The sequence below is a fragment of the Odontomachus brunneus genome, unplaced genomic scaffold, assembly GCF_010583005.1.
Source record: "Odontomachus brunneus isolate Ranch 3 - 2012 unplaced genomic scaffold, Obru_v1 Obru_scaffold_156, whole genome shotgun sequence".
Lineage (NCBI taxonomy): Eukaryota > Metazoa > Arthropoda > Insecta > Hymenoptera > Formicidae > Odontomachus > Odontomachus brunneus.
In genome coordinates this window covers 753,051-774,411 of record NW_022639606.1, presented here as the reverse complement: position 1 = coordinate 774,411, position 21,361 = coordinate 753,051, and the positions used below count along the sequence as shown (strand labels likewise).

At 31.6% G+C, this 21,361-nt stretch overlaps 4 protein-coding genes across 13 annotated transcripts in view; 2 read left to right on the top strand and 2 right to left on the bottom strand.

Moving 5' to 3' along the window:
- Nucleotides 1–2,341, top strand: part of LOC116850795 (FK506-binding protein 59-like) — a 3,352-nt gene extending 1,011 nt beyond the window's left edge. The window contains exons 3-6 of one of the 2 annotated variants that reach the window (XM_032829454.1): nt 114–234; nt 303–550; nt 624–1,133; nt 1,473–2,341. In XM_032829454.1, the coding sequence (XP_032685345.1) occupies nt 114–234; nt 303–550; nt 624–1,133; nt 1,473–1,640 (1,047 nt within the window). In that variant the 3' untranslated portion in view covers nt 1,641–2,341. Of the gene's footprint in view, nt 1–113; nt 235–302; nt 551–623; nt 1,134–1,461 lie in introns of both variants that reach the window. The other variant, XM_032829456.1, reaches the window with a different exon arrangement.
- A 1,533-nt stretch (nt 2,342–3,874) lies between these two features.
- LOC116850796 (GMP reductase 1-like) lies at nt 3,875–7,479 on the top strand. Its single transcript, XM_032829457.1, has 6 exons — nt 3,875–3,961; nt 4,566–4,685; nt 4,904–5,161; nt 5,291–5,479; nt 6,143–6,345; nt 6,414–7,479. Exons 1-6 carry the CDS (start codon nt 3,875–3,877, stop codon nt 6,607–6,609), a joined length of 1,053 nt encoding a protein of 350 aa, XP_032685348.1. The 3' UTR covers nt 6,610–7,479.
- A 118-nt stretch (nt 7,480–7,597) lies between these two features.
- Nucleotides 7,598–17,703, bottom strand: LOC116850794 (far upstream element-binding protein 3). Of its 6 annotated transcripts, XR_004379437.1 has the most exons (15): nt 17,281–17,701; nt 16,548–16,626; nt 16,229–16,414; nt 15,708–15,837; nt 14,354–14,608; nt 14,062–14,233; nt 13,681–13,887; nt 13,344–13,527; nt 12,985–13,142; nt 12,717–12,834; nt 12,485–12,643; nt 12,188–12,405; nt 11,813–12,099; nt 10,281–10,945; nt 8,723–10,171 (listed from the first exon to the last, which is right to left on the bottom strand). XR_004379437.1 is itself a non-coding variant. In XM_032829452.1 (14 exons), the coding sequence occupies exons 1-13, from the start codon at nt 17,362–17,364 to the stop codon at nt 11,839–11,841; spliced, it is 2,211 nt and encodes a 736-aa protein (XP_032685343.1). In that variant the 5' UTR covers nt 17,365–17,703; the 3' UTR covers nt 7,598–7,795; nt 11,813–11,838. The 6 variants fall into 6 exon arrangements, 5 of the variants coding, with proteins under 5 accessions (XP_032685343.1, XP_032685342.1, XP_032685341.1 ...); XM_032829452.1 differs by lacking the exons at nt 8,723–10,171; nt 10,281–10,945 and adding an exon at nt 7,598–7,795 and having other exon boundaries at nt 17,281–17,703; XM_032829451.1 differs by lacking the exons at nt 8,723–10,171; nt 10,281–10,945 and adding an exon at nt 7,802–8,686 and having other exon boundaries at nt 17,281–17,703.
- Nucleotides 17,704–18,996: 1,293 nt separating this feature from the next.
- LOC116850816 (transmembrane protein 68) overlaps nt 18,997–21,361 on the bottom strand; it is a 37,190-nt gene continuing 34,825 nt past the window's right edge. For 3 of the 4 annotated variants that reach the window (XM_032829517.1, XM_032829516.1, XM_032829515.1), the window contains 5 exons: nt 20,985–21,120; nt 20,619–20,713; nt 20,070–20,431; nt 19,795–19,998; nt 18,997–19,713 (listed from right to left, as the gene is read on the bottom strand). In XM_032829517.1, the coding sequence (XP_032685408.1) occupies nt 19,594–19,713; nt 19,795–19,998; nt 20,070–20,431; nt 20,619–20,713; nt 20,985–21,076 (873 nt within the window). In that variant the 5' untranslated portion in view covers nt 21,077–21,120 and the 3' untranslated portion in view covers nt 18,997–19,593. The remainder of the gene's footprint in view (nt 19,714–19,794; nt 19,999–20,069; nt 20,432–20,618; nt 20,714–20,984; nt 21,121–21,361) is intronic. The other variant, XM_032829518.1, reaches the window with a different exon arrangement.

The window sequence follows — 21,361 nt, the reverse complement described above, 5'->3', positions numbered from 1 at the left end:
ATATATATATATATATATATATATATATATATATATATGATATATATATGTAAAAATTAATAAGCTAAAGAATTATTTATTAGTCGTGCATTCTAACATACATGTTTCTTTAGGTTGAGCTGATCAGTTGGAATGGAGAAGATCTAAGTCCAAATAAAGACAAAAGCATTGAGAGATATCAGATTGTTGCTGGAAAATCCTATGCTAATCCAGAAGATGGTGCCCAAGTGAACAGTCAGTGTCATATGCTTAAACATAAAACTTTATACATATTTCTTATTTAACAACTTTTTTGTCTTTAGTACATCTTGTTGGAAAATATAATGGACAAGTATTTGAGGAAAGAGATGTAGAATTTTGTCTCGGAGAGGGAGAAGTTGTAGGAATTGTGGAGGGTGTGGAGATAGCGCTGAAGCGCTTTTTGAATGAGGAGAAATCTAGATTAATAATTAAAAGTAAATATGCATTTAAAGAAAAAGGGAACACTGAATTCAATATTCCACCAAATGCAGATGTGGAATATGAAGTAGAACTCAAAAGTTTTGAGAAGGTAACTATGATTTCTGAATATAGGAGTAATCATAGCAAATTTGTGATTGTCTTAACTATATGGTTATTTACAGGAGACCGAGATGTGGTCAATGAAGTCATCAGAAAAGATAGAACAGGCAAAGATTCATAAAGAAAAGGGGACAAACTACTTTAAATCCGATAGATTCAATTTAGCTATTAAAGTGTACCAAAAAGTTTTAAAATATTTATCTGTTGAAACAGATTTCGAAAGTGACTTCAAAGCAGAGAAGAACAATCTTGAGCTAACAACTCATTTGAATCTTGCTCTGTGTTACCTGAAAACAAATGAGCATCTCCTGGCTAAAGAATCGTGCGATAAAGCCTTAGAGCTGGACTCTCAGAACGAGAAGGCTTTATTCAGAAGAGGACTAGCGCATCTTGGACTTGCGTCGCCTGAAGTCGCTATTAAAGATTTCCAAGAGGTCATAAAAGTAGAACCGAAAAACACGATTGCGTCTAAGCAGATTTTAATTTGTAATAACCTTATTAAAAAGCAATTAGCTAAAGAGAAGAAGCTTTACGCGAACATGTTCGATAAGTTCGCGCAAGAGGACAAACAGGTTTGTGAAAAATAATAATGACGAATAACGTTTTTGATAAACGCGATCCTTTCACATGTGTGAAGCTTTGTATCAGTCAATACAGTGTTGTGATATTTATTATCAATATTTAATCGTTTAACACTAAATTAGCTTCTCGATATATTCGGGACAATTGGATTCTTGATCACATCCGTGTCTGTTCGAATACCTTGTGGCAGCATGCCTGTAGAACACAATCTCACTTATCTAAAAAAGAAACAATACTAAACATAAGCGATACAAAGGCTATCTCGAAAATGAAGCTCGCGTTGTTTTACCATGTTCGTGTTTGAATATAAATTGTTAGTAATGTCGCAGAAGGAGGAGGAGAAACTGAAAGAACAGCCAGATGTAATGCACGGAACTCTGGGAGAATGGGGACAAGAAGAAAGACCAGGAGGTAGAGATGCGACTGCCTTCGAAAAGGAAAATCCTAACATACTTATGCTCAATGCGAATGGTACTGATGAGTTCCAAAACATGTAAACAATGGCTCATTTTTCTCCTCCTTTGTACTGCCTTGCAACTGCCAATAACGAAAGAGAAATTGATCAATTTTTTATTTTCTAAATTTTTCACTTTTTAAATATTGTTGCTTTTCAAAGAAATCGGCAAATGCATGTCACATGGTAACACTAACTGAAATTTTAATGAATTTTTTAATGGTATTAATTATCAAAACCATTAATTAAGCAATTTTTCTGAATGCATTATCTTTAAAAGGTAAATTTGTCAAATTTTTTAATGTTTTGTAATGTAGTACAACTTTAAGCCATGATTGCATTATATTTATTTTAACAACTGCGTATCACTCCGATTTTTACAAAGCAATATGCAACAGTAATAAAAGGAACATATATCTCAAGATATATTATTCCATTACATATAGTGCCATCGTTTAAATTTAGTTTAACATAATCTATGTAATATTTGGAAGAATATTAAGACAAATTCACTTTAATACAAATGTGTGCATGTTTGTCGGGAATTATAAAAATAAATTGGGAAATATTTGTATATTAGAAGAAAATATATAACATTAATTATATGTACATGGAACAATTGTATGCAAATAATTTGAAGAATGCACATTTTCTTAGTATAAATTTATATCATCTATATTAAGTTACATGTTATGCAGGTCATTACAAAATTAAACTGCAAGGAAAATAAATAAAATACTTTAATATCGTTTTACTTTATTATCCTAATGTATTTTAATTTTTTGTACTGCTCATAATTGCTAAATTATCCTAAACTTATCAGAAAATCAATATAAGGCGATTATTTTTGTAAATTCCCTCTCATTTCATATGTCACTTCATAAATAATAAATACATGGAATAATACATAATTCTGTATTATGATTAAGTGTACTTTTGTGGTATACCAAGATATATATCAAGATGTTTTAAATAATAATAATAATAAAGAATTTTTGTTCCAACATGATTCTATTATAGGCTAGTGCATAGTTAAATAAACTATGTTTTGGCACATAAAAAATATGCAAAATATCTCTCTTTTTGCTATTTTAATTGAGACATTAAATATTAATTAACTTACACAACCGACTTTCGGTAACACATACACTAGCCTTAACGATACACTAGCCTTAACTTGACGATAATTCATAATATTTATAAAGTCAAAGAAAAAATAAGAAATATATAGACCGCTTTATCATATTTTCAGTAACGTATTATATGAGTGAGATGTAGCGAAATTTATTAGAATTGTAACGATTATTGCCGTATAAAAGTATATTAATTATGTCCTTATATGAGTAAATGCATTTGAAACTGTGCGCGCAATAATGCGCTTTGTCAAAAATCGACGTCACTTAGGATTGCATTCTACAGAACGTTTTTTTTTAGGAAAATTTACTAAAAAGCCATAGTATATGTAATGTGAACCATAGACTTTCAATAAAATCGTCCTCAAAAATAACGTCTTAGGATGTAACGTAAGGAATACATCGAAGTGTGAATTGTTTTTAAACTATAAACAAAATTATAACCAGAAACAGAAATTTTTCAATAACGCATACAGATATAGATATCTCAGTTTTTTGGTAAACCTATACATTGCCAAACCTTGGCTCGCATCATATTAAAACATTTTGTCTTTTATCTTCACAACATTGAAGTCGTTATAACAATTGCATTGCTGTAACTAATTAATTTGTCGCAATTATTTTTTAGAATATATTTTTTAATCACGCACACAAAATGCAAACCAAGATTATCAAGGCAAAGTATGTCTAAAAAACAAGATACTGCTATCTGTATACGCGGCAGGAAAAGAAGTTATTTATTTTATTTATTTTATTTCTCGCGTTTTATCTGTTGCGAGAAGAAGATACTCTCGTATTTCGATATGTATATGGGGAAAAAGTATCATTTCATTCCTCGCGTTCTCGACAGGCGACATCGCCGTGTGTAACTGGCGCGCTTGTTACCGGACACCCTGTGTATACTTCGAGGCGACGGAAATTCCTCCCGGAGCGCCCCCAACCCGCACCGCCCTGGTTCAATAAAGAGGAAGAGAGAGGCACGAAAATAGCCCTCTCCGTCTAGAGCGTAGACGTATCAGATAAGGCATCGCTCCGGGTGATTGCCAGCCAGTGCAAGAACGTCCGAGCTCGCGTGCGACAGAGCTGTCGTCGTCTGCTAGACCGAGGCAGCCGTCGTCCAGCAGGGAAGGATATACTCGCCGAAATGCCGAACATAATAAATGACATAAAGCTAGACTTTAAGGACGTGCTGCTACGCCCGAAACGCAGCACGCTAAAGAGCAGATCCGACGTGAGTACTGCATATTTATATAATTGACGTTAATTAGAATAGTCACTCAGGATCGTCCTGTGTGTGTGTGTGCTCCCTTTGTGTGGGACGAAAGAAAAGCGAAAAATTAGACACCGCAAGAGACAGCATGAGACACGTCATCGGGAATCTGCAACCGAGGACGAATCACGACATCCTGATTGCCATTTAAATTCAATAATCAAAGCACGAAACTACTGTACGTGTTCGAATTATAACAACATTTCGGTGCTGTCGTTAACTGGCACTGTCTGTAATTTGCAGAGTTCTCGCCAAGTCCTCGCCCGAAATTTATTTCGGCCCTCTAAAGTTTTCCTTATTGATTTAATCCTCAGTCACGCGCCGTTACCTATTCATTTGTGTAATGGTTACTGCGCTATTCTATTCGTAACTCTTTATGTCGATATATTTAAAAAAATTCGATTACTATAGACTTTTATTTATCATATTTTGAGGAAATTAACATATTATGCAGTGAGATACACAAGTGTATATTTACATTTCTTTTATAACATACATTTCTATAATTTTCTTCCATCATTAAGAATATGAATAACAATTAATATTTTTACAATTTGCATTTTAGGTAGATCTTTTTAGAGAAATCACATTTCGTAATTCCAAACAAACATACAAAGGAATTCCTGTAATGGCCTCTAATATGGATACAGTGGGAACATTTGAAATGGCAAAAGCATTGTCAAAGGTACAGAAAAATTCGATAAGTTATGAGTTATGCTTATAATTAATTATAATAAGATTATAAAAAAAGTATAAATTACGAAATTTCTACGCTCCGTCGCATATCCGATATGTCGACTGCAAAATGTAGATAAAGTTTTGTCACGACACATTATTCATGAAACTGTGCGAATGAATTCGTAATGATGCGCATTGCCTTACTTACTATGTGCCTTCTTTTAGCATGGCCTTTTTACTACGATTCATAAATATTACACTGTAGATGAATGGAAAAATTTCGCTACACTCAATCCCGACTGTGTAAAAAATATAGCAGCCAGCTCGGGAACAGGAAATGAAGATTACGAACGTCTTTCGAGCATTTTGGACGTTGTGCCAGAACTGTCATTCATATGTTTAGACGTTGCGAACGGCTATTCCCAACATTTTGTCGAGCACGTGAGAAAAGTAAGAGCGCGATATCCGAACCACACTATAATTGTAAGTACTCACAAATGTACGTTTCGTTAGCTTTGACTGAAACACAATGCGTAATCAATACGTTTTTGACGATTGGGTACCGATCTGCATCCTTTATTTAAACGTAAAGATTAATTGCTGCCACTACAGGCAGGAAATGTTGTGACAGGAGAAATGGTGGAGGAACTAATACTCTCCGGGGCAGATATAATTAAAGTAGGAATCGGACCTGGTTCTGTCTGTACGACACGAATGAAAACCGGTGTGGGCTATCCCCAATTGAGCGCCGTAATCGAATGCGCGGATGCGGCACACGGCTTAAAAGGACACATTATTGCTGTAAATATATTATTATATTTCTGATGACGATCAGTGTGAATTATAATCATAATTGTATATTCCTTAGCAACATTTTTATTATGCTTATATACAAGGTGTTTGAATTTTTAAGTGTCCGACCGCTTGTCTACAGGTCCTCATTTTGCGAATAACCATGTAAAATTTTGAGTTATTAATTAAAAAAAAAAATGATGAATGATCGCGCGCTATGCGGTAGATGAGTTGTAATGGAACCGTCTGCTGTCGTGTGCTTGTAAATTTGGTGAACAAAACAATCCTGTACTATTTGCAAATAACATAGATTTTTAAGTTAATAATTAAAGAAAATTGCGGACGATCGCGTGCAATCTTTCACTATATTTTTCTTTAATTAATTAAGAAATCTACGTGTTATTTGCAGAATAGTACAGAATTTTTTTCAGTTTTATTCAGTTTTATTAAATTTACAAGCACACGACAGCAGATGGTTCCATTACAACTCATCTACCGTATAGCGTGCGATCACTCATCATTTTCTTTTTTAATCAATAATTCAATATTTTACATGGTTATTCGCAAAATGATGAGGACCTTTGTGTTCAGATTAATTTAATCTACATGTACACGAACGGTCGAACACTTAAATTCAGATACCCTGTATGGTTTCTTTTTTTTTTTGTGCAGGATGGTGGTTGCACTTGTCCAGGCGATTTGGCGAAAGCGTTTGGTGCCGGCGCGGATTTTGTCATGGCAGGAGGTATGTTTGCAGGCCATGAAGAATGTGGAGGCGAGGTTATAGAAAAAAATGGAAAAAAATTCAAGCTTTTTTATGGAATGGCTTCCAGCACGGCCATGAAGAAACATGCTGGCGGAGTTGCGGACTACAGGTAATATTATAAATATCGTTATTATGGTGCAGAGATGATTAATGGACATGCCATTTCTCCACATATAGATCCTCAGAGGGAAAGACTGTTGAAGTGCCTTATAGAGGTTTGGTCGAAAATACTGTGCTGGATATATTAGGCGGCTTGAGGTCGGCTTGCACTTACACGGGAGCCGAACGTTTGCGCGAATTGCCGCGACGAGCGACGTTTATACGCTGCACGCAACAATTAAATCCTATGTACGGTCCACCGCCAGAAATATGAAGCGTTTACATAAGTGTTAAATTATATTCTTTAGTAAAGGCTTAGGAAAGAAATGTTTAACAGCAATACTTGTTGACTGCGTATTATTTGCTGGCGAATAATATTTATATATGGGTGAAAATATGTGTATATATATATGTATATACAGAATGTTCAGCGTAACGGTCCGTACGATTTTTTAGATACTTCCGACAGTTTAAGAAAAAGATTGCAAGGTGAAACTGTTTCGTGCAGGCTACAAAAAACTTGCAATGGAGATATCTACAAGCTCTTGTGTACCAAACACTAATTAAATGTTCAAAATTTTCGAGAAAATATAATTATAGCTTGTGTAAATTTAGATTCAAACAGCATATAGCTGTTATACGCATTAATTTATTAATAAGAACAGAATTTGTGTTGCAGAAGAAGGCAAGCAATTTGAATACTTGCTTCCATAAGTTGAAGTTTTTCTATTGTTTTACTATTGTTGTTAATAAAAGTAACATTTGTGATAATACGTTGAATTTAGCTTAAAGTTCTCTACAATATTATGTAAAAAAGAAAGTGTATGGTGCTATTTAAAAAATTCAAGACTTTGATTTCTCTCTTTATGAAAAAAAAATATTTTTTTATTTTTTGTTATTACAAGTAGCTTGAACGATCAGTTGCAAATTCACCTTGCAATCTTTTTCTTAAACCATCGAAGATGTCTAAAAAATCATGCGGACCGTTACGCTGAACACCATATATACACGCGATCTTGCTAAAATGTTTACCATTTATGTGATAACATTCAAGTATTACGAATTATTGCTGAATACGCTCAAATGAAAGAATGTTACACATTAATTATCTATATGCACAAATAAAAAATTTCGTTATATTAAACGTTGTCTTAAATTATTGAATGCATTATTATTAATTTATATGATCTATTCAGAGGTAATCAAGATATTTGGTTTGTAATTATACATTTAAACAATAAACATAATAATATTACCACATCTATATTTTTATTCATTATTATATTTTTATTATAAAATTCAAATATCAAGTATCTTACAAACCTTGTATTATTAACGTTCATTAATAATTTCTATCTACAGTACTTTACAGAAATTTTATCTATAAGGAAAAATTTTTCATACGTATTTCGCTTCTCTTGATTAGAGAAACTGGAAGGCTTTTTGTTGCACTTGAAACCCTGAAACATTCGTCAATGTCGATTAATCATTTGTGATAAAGTGTGTAAAATTATAGAGAATATATTGGAAATAAATTATAAAATTAAATATATTTCCAAATATTCAAGAAAAAAATGTTGTGCTGTTGCACTAAACATAAAAAAACTTATAAGATTGCGCGAATACAAATATCAGAAACTTGACAACACGACGGGCTAAAAAAAGATACTTATCAGTTCTCTGTTCACAATGTGAACATAAAAATTAAAGATATCTATTTTATTCCTACGTATTATAATAGCTAAAACATAACAATAATTTCATATGAAACATTCGAAATTTTTTTCATAATTTCTTTATATATATATATATATATATAGTCCTTTATATATATAGTATATATACGTACATGTATATGTACATATATATGTATGTATGTATGTATGTATATATGTATATGTAAAATCAACTTTGTCACATGATAATATACATAGTATTTCTTATTTACTTACAACATATACTTTACATTATCCTAATCTCTTACAATGATTAATTTGTGCGCGTAGTTAATAACATGATAGATATAATTTATTTAAAGAATATTACAATCGTATGTGTGAATAGTTAAAGGAAATTGTCCCATATTATTACAAATAAAAATATAAATTCATGACAATAAGAATATAGATATGCATGTATCTATAAAACAATAAAATAAAATAATATAGAAATCATGTGACTGTTATTCAACTGAAACATAAAATACAAGATGAAAATTTATTACGTTGATATTTTTCTAGTTTTGTATCTTGTTTTGTTATTATATTATTGCTTCTTTTTACGACCTCTTGCAGACGTTTCTTCTTTCCTAGCACAGGAGACAACTCATATGGAATAAATATTGCTATATCCTAGAACATAGTAATGATAAAGAAAAATGTAAAAAATTTTGTTTAATATATTTCCATTTAATATCTCAATTTTACAATATTCCAGGCAAAGTAACAAACTTATTATAAATGTTTCTTTTTAACTGAATATGAGACAAATATATTTAAATTATATTGCAGAATACATTAAATGAAAATGTAAATTGTTTTATAAATGACAAAAATTGTAATAAATTGATCGGATATAAATAATATTAAAATAAAGTAAAATAACATTAAAAATACATCTCTTCTGCGTTACATGGGGCATAAGTGACAAAAAATGTATACACTTATGTCCATTATTAAACCATTTTTTTCTTTTATCTCCACATTAAAACAATATTCTTTGAAGACTGTTTACTAAAGATGTCTTAAGTATTTAATCTTTAAAAGTGCTTTCTGAGGGTATAATTGCACGAATATATAAGAATAATATTAATAACATTAATCTCATATAAAAACTAATAATCATTCTAATATTACAATGAAGCATTAGTTAAAGGTATACACAATTGGTTTACAACTTTTTTTAACTTAAAATATTGCATTAAATACTATAGATGATGTGATACTTGGTATTATTATTTTACTTGCCTGTCGGTCATAACAAAATATAATTAATTATACGAAAATATGAAGACTTTCCCTTTTCGTTAAAGAGAATAAGCACATACATGTAAAAACCTATAGATATGTTACTAGCTATAGATGCGATATACTTAGAGAGAGATGTTTCAAATTTTGCCTCAGAATATATTTGTACATATACAGAATATTTCAGAAATTGCGTTCTTATTAAATAAATGAGAAATATCAGTGATGGAATCAAGAAGTATAGCAGAGTACTCTTCAATTTGGGAACATTGATCAATTTCGAGATACAAAGAAATTAAGAGATTATAAAGGATACAGTATGGAAAAATTTGTCCCGCAATATTAAATAAATTTACCACAATATAATTAAACTTGAAACCAAAAACTCGAAAAAAAAAACTTGTTAAAAAATCCACAAAATGAAGTATTCCACCCTTGATACATCCTGTATATTCCTGTATCTCTATAATACAGAATTACATCCTGTATTTTCGTAATAGACACACACATATAATTAAATTATTTCAAATTTGATATAATAAAAAGGTATACAAAAATTTGATATTTTACATATGACTAGTTAAGTCACCCAGTACTCAAACACTCTCAAAAGAACTAATACTTTTGTATATCGTATAAAAGCATATAATACTGACTAAGCAATATTTAAAATATGCTAGCGTTAGTAAACAATATTCCATTATGTGTTTACATATATTCCATCCAACTAATCTCCGGTTTGCAGGTCCTGATTCCTCTGAGTGTGTACACATGTAGATTAGTGCTGAATGAAACATTTTAAATCGTAGATCTCCTTGCCGTGACTTATTGTAGGTCGGGTAAACCTCTCTAATTGGCTGCTCCAAATATCTAAAAATAGTATTGGTATTTCACGAGAGAAAGCAAAAAACTAAAGTAAAGTTGTATTTAACACCAATGTAACAGGACATATGCATATGTAAATTATCATATCATGTACCTTTCGTATATAATCGACAAAGTAATGTTTATACGAGTGATATAAACACATGATAGCTGTATCAATCACAACTTTTCATATAGTCGAGGCTTCGTAGATATAATAAAAACGAATATTTCAAGCAAATGAGTATTTCATCAAGGCATAAGTAGTGACCTAGTATGATACATAATACTAATATCGTTCATAACAACGCATGTAAGGATATATAGTTTAACAAATTTAATGAGAGAGGATGCAATAAAATGGATATACAGATGTCGATCCCTCGTTCCTCTTTCTGACCAGCTGCTTCACCTGCCACAGCTTCAACTTATATTACAATTACATGTTATGGAACAAAAATACATACAATTTTATAAGTAGAACACAGACATATATCCATACTGTATTATAATATTAATTTCAATAAAATTGTTTCTCGATATTTTTTGTTACTTAAACTTAGAACGATTGGTATTCTATATTATATATAATACCTCTATATATGTATATATGTAAAAAAAGAAAAGAAACGTATTGTATAAACAAAATATAATCGGTCTTCATATTTTCAAAGATATATGAAGATTATGAAGCATCAACTATAGTAATTTATGATCAAAGTTATATGGAGATATAGCAGGCATTAACCGCGCCCCGATGGAAAGCTATCTGAAAACTATCTGAAATAAACAAATAATTACGGTAAAACAGATGATACATGTACAAGTAACAGGTTTAATTTCAAAGGTGTAAATTGTATCATTATTAAAATCGTCACATGAATCATGAAATTATCATAAATTTTATATTTTGTAAAGTTTAGTTCGAATTCCCTGAAAGATTCAATGAATATCAGTGAATATGTAACATTTCCTTATTCTTACACCATTGATTTATAGCATGTCAGAATATCGAGCCAATATAAAAATAAGTATCAAATATTTCATTTAGAAATGATCACAGATAAAACAAATATTAAACAAATGATAGTTTCAAATGAATAAACAATAATCATTTATACATATTAATACGTTATATTAATATGTGTATAAACATTTATTTTTGTAAAACAGATAAATTGAAAACGTCTGAATTCTGATTTTATTTAACTAAAAAAAAATGTTAAACAAATATTTTGACAATGTAATATTCTTTGTCCTTCTTATTTATTACTCTTGTATAATTATGCTTGTGTAAATATTTCCACAGAATACGTGTGTGTGTATGTACGCGCACGCGTATTCATGTCTTAAAAAATTATTAGAATTGAAAAGAATAAGTATTGATCCGCTCAAATTCATATTGGCTTAATAAAACAACTGTAGTGTCAAGAAAATTGTATGAATTTTTATTATTACAAAATTTTAGATAAAAATATTATATATTAACCTTGAATTTTTTATTATTCTAATAAAATATGTAAGTTTATTACGAGTATGTACATAATTGACATACATAATATAATTTAACAGTTTATTGAAACTCTGCATATTTCATACAATCTTCTGCATGTTCATACATATTACGTTATCAAGATATATACTTACAGCTTGCCTTTCGCTCAAATGGAAGTTTAATTTTCAGAAGCAGACTGTGAATAAGGGTAATTCTGATAGCCTGTTGGGAAAGACGGGTTCTGTTGCCCTGTTTGAGGCTGAGAATTAGATCCAGCGTTCGCTGCATAATAGCCCGCTGGAGCATTGCCGGCATTCATTGCCGGATAACTTCCATAGGCTTGAGGGAACGCATTAGGCGTGGTACCCGGTGGACCAGCAGACTGACCCTGTAGAGTCTGCATTTGTTGTTGGGCTATTTGATTTCCTTGCATCCCAAGCTACACAATATTACAAGATTGTGGTAAAGTATGATAAACGATACACAGCGCGCGATATTCAATGTGCAACATTATTCAGGGAAAATACCTTGCCTGCCTTCATTTGAGCTTCTATTGCTTCTGCTTCCTTTATTTTTCCAATGCTTCTGTAGTACTCCGCCCACTGAACGCTATAGTCGGCTTGACCTCCATTTTGTGCAGCACCTGCCTGCTGTTGTTGCTGAGTTTGCTGTGGTTGCTGTTGCTGCTGTTGGTTTGGTCCAGTAGGACCTGTCGTCCCCGGATTAGACTGATTTTGTGAATTACCTAAAGTAATCGAAAACTTGTTACATATATATATATCTTTTTGCAAATATTTTTAGCAAACGTAAAGTTATATTCTCACCTCCTTGTGGATTGTGATCTTGTTTTCCTTGTTTCGCTTGCTGCTCGATCATATCTGCTTCTCTGTGCATACCCAATGACCGATAATACTCCGCCCACTGAGCACTGTAATCTGGCTGACCAGTTTGTGGATTGACTTGTACAGGAGGATTAGGATTGTCTATGCAAGAACAAATTTATTATATAAAACCCGTTATAAATATAATATTTTAGAGCCACAAAAGTACACATACTTCCGTCATTAGATTGTGGTTGACTTGGCCATGCTTGATATCCTCCAGTTCCTGTATTCCAGTTTGGATTATATCCAATTGCACCTGGCGCCCCGGTATATGAAGAACCAGCAGGACCCTTTGAATAGTAAATAAAAAAATTAACATTGCATCTATATATGTAAAATATTCTGTGGATCTATCTTATAACATTTAACCACACTATCGTTGAAAGTTACAGAATAAACCTGGAAACTATAGAGACACATATAAACATCATTAAACATACCATGCCTAGTTTTTCACTAAATATTCTCTTGGCATGTTCAACTTGCTCAGGATTTCCTCGAATAATGAAAATCTTTTCGTTTTCATTACTTTGATTTCTTCTATCTAACTCACAATGCGCTCCTGTCTGTTGATTTATTTGCTTAATAGTTTCACCACCTAAAAAAATAGAGGTCTTCTTGACAAATGCTTTCAAACTTTAATGGGAACATATGCAAATTTGTTATGAAACAATTATTATTAATATAATTGTTTATTACATATAATCACTTTATAAGCATGCAATTATATAAGATATAAGTTTTTTACAATTCGTTAAAATCTATGCAAAATGTAATTCCATAGTGAATAAAATGAAACCTTTGCCAATTATAATGCCACATTTGGAAGATGGAACAGTGAACGTCGTTTCGATTTTATCTTGCATAGGGCCGCCTTGTCGTCTATCCCAACTTCCGTATTCATTTGGATTACGACTACCGCCAAAACCGTTACCTCTTGGACCACCTCTGCCTCCCATGTTATTTCTTCCATCATCTCTTCTCTAAAAATTAAAGATTTAAAATAATTTTAAATTAATAACAGCAATACAATCTCTAAAATCGTCTAAGAATATTATTTACAACAATACAAATTTATCAGTTACTGTACATAAACATGTTTTGATAAATTTATAACTTTATTACGAAATATATACCATAACGCTATCAATTAGTTCTTGAATTCGTTGACGAGCCTGTTCAACAGCTTGATGCTTTCCAGATAACAAACATTTACGATCGCCAGGGCCATCTTCTCGTCCTTGCTGGAACTGAACTTTGGCTCCACTTTCTGCTTGTATCTTTTTTATCATATCTCCTCCCTTTCCAATAACGACGCCCACTGCAGCTCTTGGAACGAGTACCTATATTAAATAATATATAATTTTATCAATACAAAATTTATGTTAATAAAATAACAAGTGCATCTATGTCACAATTATACACGTATATATAAGCTCCAGTCCAACGAAATTCTATTGATACATCAGCTTGAAATGTAATTAACAAAAATATACATATATTTAATAATTTTTAACCTCCACTCCATCATTATTTGCAGGACCATGATTAAAACCATTATCGTTGGAATAATTTCCTGCTCTATCTGTACCTCTTCCTCCTCTATGAAACATTTGCATCTCTTTTTCAGCTATTAATTCATACACTAATTGCTTTGCATGCTCAACTTTTTGAGGATCTCCTGTTATTCTATAGAAAAGATACATCAATTTTAAATAATCATACAAAACACATCTCATCGCCCTTAGTACAAATAAAAAATTAACATGAAAAAAATATTACATAAAAAGAAAAAGATCTTTATCTTACCTCAATGGTTTTTCTTGTTCCTGCGATGGTCCTTCTTGTATAACAACCATTTTAGCACCTGATTTTTCTTGCAGTTGTTTTATAGTTTCACCGCCTTTGCCAATTATCAAGCCAACTTTAGGACCTGGTATCATTATCTCAACAAATCCTGGATGACCCATCATACCACTACTACCTCCACCCATATTCATGTCACCAATTCCCTCGCTTCTACTTCTTTGATTCACGATTGACAAGACCAATTCCTTTGCGCGACTGAAACACACAGAACAAGTGTGCAATATATCTTCAACTAAATTTTTGTCACACATGTTAAAAGATTCCATTAATATACAATAATAAAATTTGTTTGCAACACATAAATATGCACTATTCTATCTATTGTGGGCCAAAATGTTATGTCACATTTGTAACACTTTTTATCTTTGATCAATAATGCCTTTAACAATCAATGGTGCAATAAAAAGGTTTCAAGGTTTTAAAGGTTTTGTGTTAAAATGCCATACGTTTAGTCAATAAGCAGTTTTAAATAAATAAAAGTTCAATTTTCTTCATGTTGTGATTAACGCGTCCCCATGCATATCCTATCCTCCTTCCCTCCTCTCTCTTTCTCTCCCTCTCTCTCCATACCCTATTAAAAGCAAAAAACTATTAGTAAATACAAAATTATTAAATTAAAAAGATCAACTTATTGATCGATTTTCAATGGCCAGAAATTCTGAAGCATATAGAAAGTCAAGTTTGAGCCTGCTATTCGCATCCAGGAGCTAAATAAAGAGATTCTGTAAAACATTTCATAATTTCAATATGCATAAGCATATGTCTTATGTTTGTAAAATGCATGTTAACATGAAATTTACAGCATACAGAATACACATACAAACTATGTTATCAGAACTAATCGTGCCCCAATCATATTTCTAATAAGTAGAGTCATAAAGCGTTGCAATATTCACATATTTATCACGATATCGCAATATCACGGTTTGATGTGAAAAAGATTGTTTAGTTGTTTGTGGGAAACAGATGGGACTGTGATGTGGAATACAATTCGCACTTAAATAAATTATAATGAAATATCCCTGTATAAGTTTAAGGAGGATAGCAGATTTGCTTGGCTGATTTATGAAAAATTTTGGGCAGAGAAATATTTTTCACAACTCAGTCTATAAATACAGAATTCGAACCAACAGTCATATACTTTTACTGTAGTAAAAGACAAGTAAACACACTTAATATCAATAGATAAAAACAAATCTTCATCATTCAACATGTGTATATAAAGTGATGGTATGTATTGCATTGCATACAAAATAGTTAAAATTAATGAAATAAGAAGGGAAAAACAAGTTACTTGACAGCTTCTCGTGAACCAGTTAGTGTACAAACGCGTTCAGGCAGCCCGCCACTTTCTGGTGCCATTTGTATTTTACATCCTGTTTCACTCTGCAATCTTGTGATCTGTTCACCACCTCTTCCAATTACTGTAAATATATTATTATTATTTAAAAGTGATCATATAAGTATAATTTTATAATGCATAATTCTCCTATTATTATGTCTCAACTTCAAATGTAAAAATAAATATAATATATATGAGATATTTGTATATATTAATAATTATTCTAAAGAAAACACAATAAATAAATTGCAAAATAATAAAATTATTTAATTTAGTAAAGATATATATCATTACTAAAATAATAAATAATAAAACAAGAATATTATGATACAAAGATGCAAAAATTTAAACAAATGTTTAAATTTATAAAATATTTACAAAATAAATTATAAAATATAAGTGAAATTTATATCAGATATATATTTACCCATAAAAGGCATATATGTGTTTCTTTGTTCTATCATTTTACTTACTTAAACCAACCATTTTGTCTGGAACTCTAATATCTTCATTGCATATACCACCTACACTGGAAGAAGACGTTTGTGGTCTAGATGGTTGGCTACCTGAATCTCCAATGGAACTGTTACCACCAGGACCTCCACGAATACCTATTAAAGGATCCGCCACTAATGCTGCCATTTTCTTTGCTTCTGGCTCTGCATAAAATAAAAAATAATAATAAAATCATAATAAAAGATATTATAATATATTAATAATTGCAAACACAAATAAATAAAAGTTACTTTATAATAAAATAAGTTGAAAAGATATATATTAAATATACTTCACCTGAACTATCTTCAAGAGGACGCTTCAATTTGGAATCTTGATTATTTTGTGCACCAGCTGGATTTATTTTTGCAGCAATCTAGGAAGATTAGTTAACAATGCAAAACATAGAAACTAATTTCTCTCAAAATATATAGTGCACATATACTCATGTGTGTGTCAAAGTATATAGTAACATATTGACTTGATCAAAGTACATAATAATAACATATTGACAGAATGAATCATATATATAGCAGTTGTAACTTTCACCTAGTTCTTAGTGATCAAAAACTAATGCCTATATTTTGTTGTTTTTTTTTGCTGCTTTCGTTGATAATACATGAGCTTAAAATATCATGCTAGAAATATATCAATACAGTATCTCTATATAGATGTTTTCCAAAAAAAATACATATTTAGTACATAAATATGTATACATATATTACATATAATCAAACAACTATATCAGATCAGTATAATCAGATCAAAAAGTTTTTCATAATTCAACAGCTTACCATATTGTAAAATGAAATAGCGAAAAATTTATGGACAAAAGTAATGTAACGAATAAGATCCGTATTAAGACTAACACACAATTCCGTACGCTAGAAAAGATGTGACGCTTATCCTCAAAAAAAGCTGGAAGATACGTGTTCTTGGCGGGTAACGTAACGGTGGCGTTTACTCATCGGCGCCTAATGCTGCTATTACTAGGAGTGCATTATTGAAGCCTACGAACAATCGCGATTACCTGTTTGGCACGTTGAAGTGCCGCCGCGAACGCGGTGCTTTGATTAAAGGTCTGAGGCGGAGCAACCGCTGAATAGTCACTCATACTGGTGCATTAAGTTGTGGGACGATGAGGGATTTGATACGCTGTTTCTGGATTCTGGTCGAAGTTCTCCGATTACCTAACCAGATATTTTGACCTGTACAGGATGTTGGGAAGAACGCGGAGACGGAGCGTCGGATCCACAGACACAAAAACAATATTTTTGAAATGCACAACGCGACTTACAATGCGAAGGTTTACGGAAGGTTTACGAGCAATGAAAGAACCGTACTTTCATTCGGAGAGGGGACTATACAGCGCAAGCGTCGGTCATCGAGCGTGTATCTTTTAGGGGGAAAACTCACTTTTAAGGACAGCTTATGAATCTATTTTCGTAGTGTGAACTCATAAAAAGTGAAAAATCTGATTTAGAAATATATGGAAATGTCCACTACTCATGAGTTCACATTAGAGGAATGGTCGCCTCCAAGTAGTGCAAAATTAAAGCCAGCATTATGCTGGTTTTCATGTTTTGCTTGCTGGATAGAAATACTCTGTTCTAATTGGTGCATTTCTGAAGATGAATGTGGAATGCAGAGTGTGCCGTTAGCTTTATTCACTTTTCATAATTTTATATTAGGGCCGGTATTCATAGGCTGCGTTCCGAAATTCACTGCCAGTACTTTTTTTTTTTTTTTTGTTTAGACAGAGAAAATGCTTTACGCACACCCTAGGGAAAGACGGGACTTTCCCAGGGGTAGTGTGGGACTCACCCTCCCCGAACTAACCGTCCGGGGGGGGGGCTACCCACTAAAACCTCTGCCGGGCCCCTTGCGACCATTGCGAGGGCGTCCCGGGAATCGCTTGCGCATTACTTCCGAGACGCCCTCAGCCGCAGGGCGGGGAATTAATTTATCGAAGAAAAACAGTAAAATATAGCGTATTTTCTCTTTGCTGGTGTCCATCTTTGACGTGCGCTCAAACAATACTGAGTCAAACAATCACAAAACTGAGAAGTTTTTTTAGTACGAAATCTTATCTTTCTAACGCCATCTAGCGTAAACCGATCGCACTTATACAACGCGAGATACACATTACTAAAGCTATCTATTGGAAAAATAATGGATTTCTTTTTACTACACCTTATATTTTAGGGTGCGTTCAAATTCCCTACCCGAATGCACTCTAATACTAGAAGTTCTATAGTATATGTAACATATATTATAGTGTTTCTAGTAATAGAGTGCACCCGGATGAGGAATCTGAACATAGCCTTAGTGGAAATAGCAAAGCCCCTTAAATGAGATAAAAGAACAGTTAAGTTTTTAATTTCATTTTTCGGTTGGGTTTTTACATAAAAGCTTATTTGTATAAAAAATATTGAAAAATGTATTTTCAGCTATATAGATATTAAAGTGAAAAGTTCGAACTTTCAAACGGTATAAACGTGTGCTAAAAATAATGCTTTAGTGTAGTTTTGTACTAGAAAGTTCACCTGAGAAGGACAAACTTGTAGTCTTTTCAGCTGCATTGCTGAACTAGTGCAATAAGTTAGAATGAGAAAACATATACTTGTTTCACTTTAACTTATTGCACCAGTTCAGCAGTGCAGCTGAAAAGACCATTGATATCTTGCTCTTATTTTCTTACAGTAAAATATTTTTGAAAGAAAAATCTTAATTTGATACGTCATTGTGTATAGATTTCTTGCAGTTTTATTGAAATATTCTCACAATTACAATTAAAAACTAAGAGATGAATTATTGAAAGTCTAAAATATAAATTTGATTCATCTGATGATACAGGTAATACACATTTTAGAACAGGAATATTTGTTACATTTATTATAATCATTCCATATAAAAACAATAAATTGTAGCAATAACATTATTTTTTTAAATATATGGTAACAGAAAGAAATACTTTTTGAATATCTGTTTGTACCTAATATGTCAAAAATACAATTATTTCATAAATTATTATTTATATATTATGACAAATCAGTCTACTAATATATTGAATTGTACATATGTCTGTTACACCTCCTATTAGAAGTGTTTTTGTTAGTTTTTTTAATAAATAAATATCTCTTATATAATACAACTAACTGTATTTAAGTACAAATATAAAAAATGACATAAATGTAAGTCTAAAAGAAAATACGACAATTTAGAAATATCCCCTATTTTGTGTTAATAGCTAGAAAAAGATTTGACAATTATATGAAAATAATTTTTTAAAATGAACTTTTGACTGTATTAAAATCGTTAAGTACATCAAAGGAAATTATTATTAATGCTCTTTTCTTTCTGATCGTATATGTTTCTTACATATTCTTTCGAACAAAGCCCACGTTATGTTACCGGGTATTCTCTGATGTTTTCTTATTAAATCTTCGAGAGCATTAGCAACCTGAAAGTGCACCGAAATTTTTTTTCTTTTAACAATCGTCGTTACAGAAAGACGTCTCACATATTCTTTCTAATAATCTACCTTCAATTTTAGCTCTTCAGGTGTGAGACTTTCATCATATGGAATTGGCTTACCCACGTACGTTATCATTTTTACTGGGAAGCCACCGTACACTGGTGCCATTGGTAGTTTTGTCTTGGCATATATCCTCGACCATATTCTTCTTCCCCAACTTACTGTTCTAAATGCTTCTCTAATATTTTTCGTAAAGAATGGAATTACACTCTGAAAAGAGTACACAGTATCTTTTATGATGGAACCTAAATTAAATCATATAAATTCTTATGGCAACGTACCACTTTTGCATCGAGAGCTACCTTGGCAAAACCTACTCTCTTTTTCCACATAAGTTGATAGTAGGAATCACCGAATTGAGCTTCGTGTACACCGCCCGGGGAAATAGCAAGCATATTTCCTTCTTTCAAAATGGCAGAGCATGTTTGAACAGTACCAGGTATTACGCTCATAACATCAGTCAGTATAGACCATCCAGGGATGTTAAAAAAGAATCGATCTGCTACTGTATGTACTAATCTCGAATTAAATAGAAATATTTTAGCTATAAAATAATATAAATCAATTGGGAGAGCTCCGTGATAATATACAAATAATACTGGTTTGTCCTGAGGAATATTTTCTAAACCCACAATTTCATATCCTGTAAAAGAAATGTATTTCTTTTAGTAACAAATATTAGTTTTTAGTAACAATTATTTGTAACAAATAAATCTTTTGCAGTAAATCTATACAAATAATATGAAGATATGTCTAATTTATTTAGCAAAATTTTTATGCCATATGTATATATTTAGTTTGGTGTTGAACAGTTCATTGCGCAAACATACCATGCCAAATCCAACCATGTGCATCCCAGACAGCTGCAACTGTATAGCGTGCTGCATTCCGCCAGTCAGTACCATAAGCATTTCTTAGTTTAACTCTGAAAATAAGTATATATTATGTTTAATAAACTATAAAAGATATATACATTTTTTTATATTGCAAATATAAATGGTTTTATTAAATAAAGCTATTTTAAGCTATTTTCAAATAAAGCTATTTTCAAATAAAGCTATTTTTAACATATATATTAAAACAAAATTTATTGCTTCTAAGAATATATTATTTTGTTGCAATTTTACTAATAATAGTTGTTAACAATTTAATCAGATTACAGTTAGTACAGCATATAAGTTATATTTCTGTCAAACCTGTGTAACTTGTAGACATATAATATTAAGCAAGTTAGATATAACAGTAGCACAATCGCAAACGGGAGTAGAAATGTTACAAGAAGTGGCATTAACAGCCATGACAGCCATGTAAAATCCACATCCACATATTCAGCTGAAAACAATATAAAATGTATTAAAAACTATTAAGAATTGCAAAGAAATATACAGTAAATGTGTGCTATTTTGTACAAATACACAGTCTGTTAAATATAAAAATTATAAGATATGGAAAACATAAGCTTACAAACTAAGGTAAGATGCTTGTTAATGTATATATTGTCATAGTAAAAATAATGTTAAAGTAGAACTACACTTGTTACAACCAAAGGTTATGTAAACATGTAAATAATACA

Coding starts and splice junctions, on each gene's coding strand:
- LOC116850794 (XM_032829452.1), bottom strand. CDS start 17,364: ATGAGTGACTATTCAGCGGTTGCTCCGCCTCAGACCTTTAATCAAAGC. Junction 16,415..16,547: donor TCCTCTTGAAGATAGTTCAG/GTGAAGTATATT, acceptor TATTTTATGCAG/AGCCAGAAGCAAAGAAAATG. Junction 14,609..15,707: donor GGTTCACGAGAAGCTGTCAA/GTAACTTGTTTT, acceptor TGTGTGTTTCAG/TCGCGCAAAGGAATTGGTCT.
- LOC116850796 (XM_032829457.1), top strand. CDS start 3,875: ATGCCGAACATAATAAATGACATAAAGCTAGACTTTAAGGACGTGCTG. Junction 5,480..6,142: donor TAAAAGGACACATTATTGCT/GTAAATATATTA, acceptor TTTTTTGTGCAG/GATGGTGGTTGCACTTGTCC. Junction 6,346..6,413: donor GGCGGAGTTGCGGACTACAG/GTAATATTATAA, acceptor CTCCACATATAG/ATCCTCAGAGGGAAAGACTG.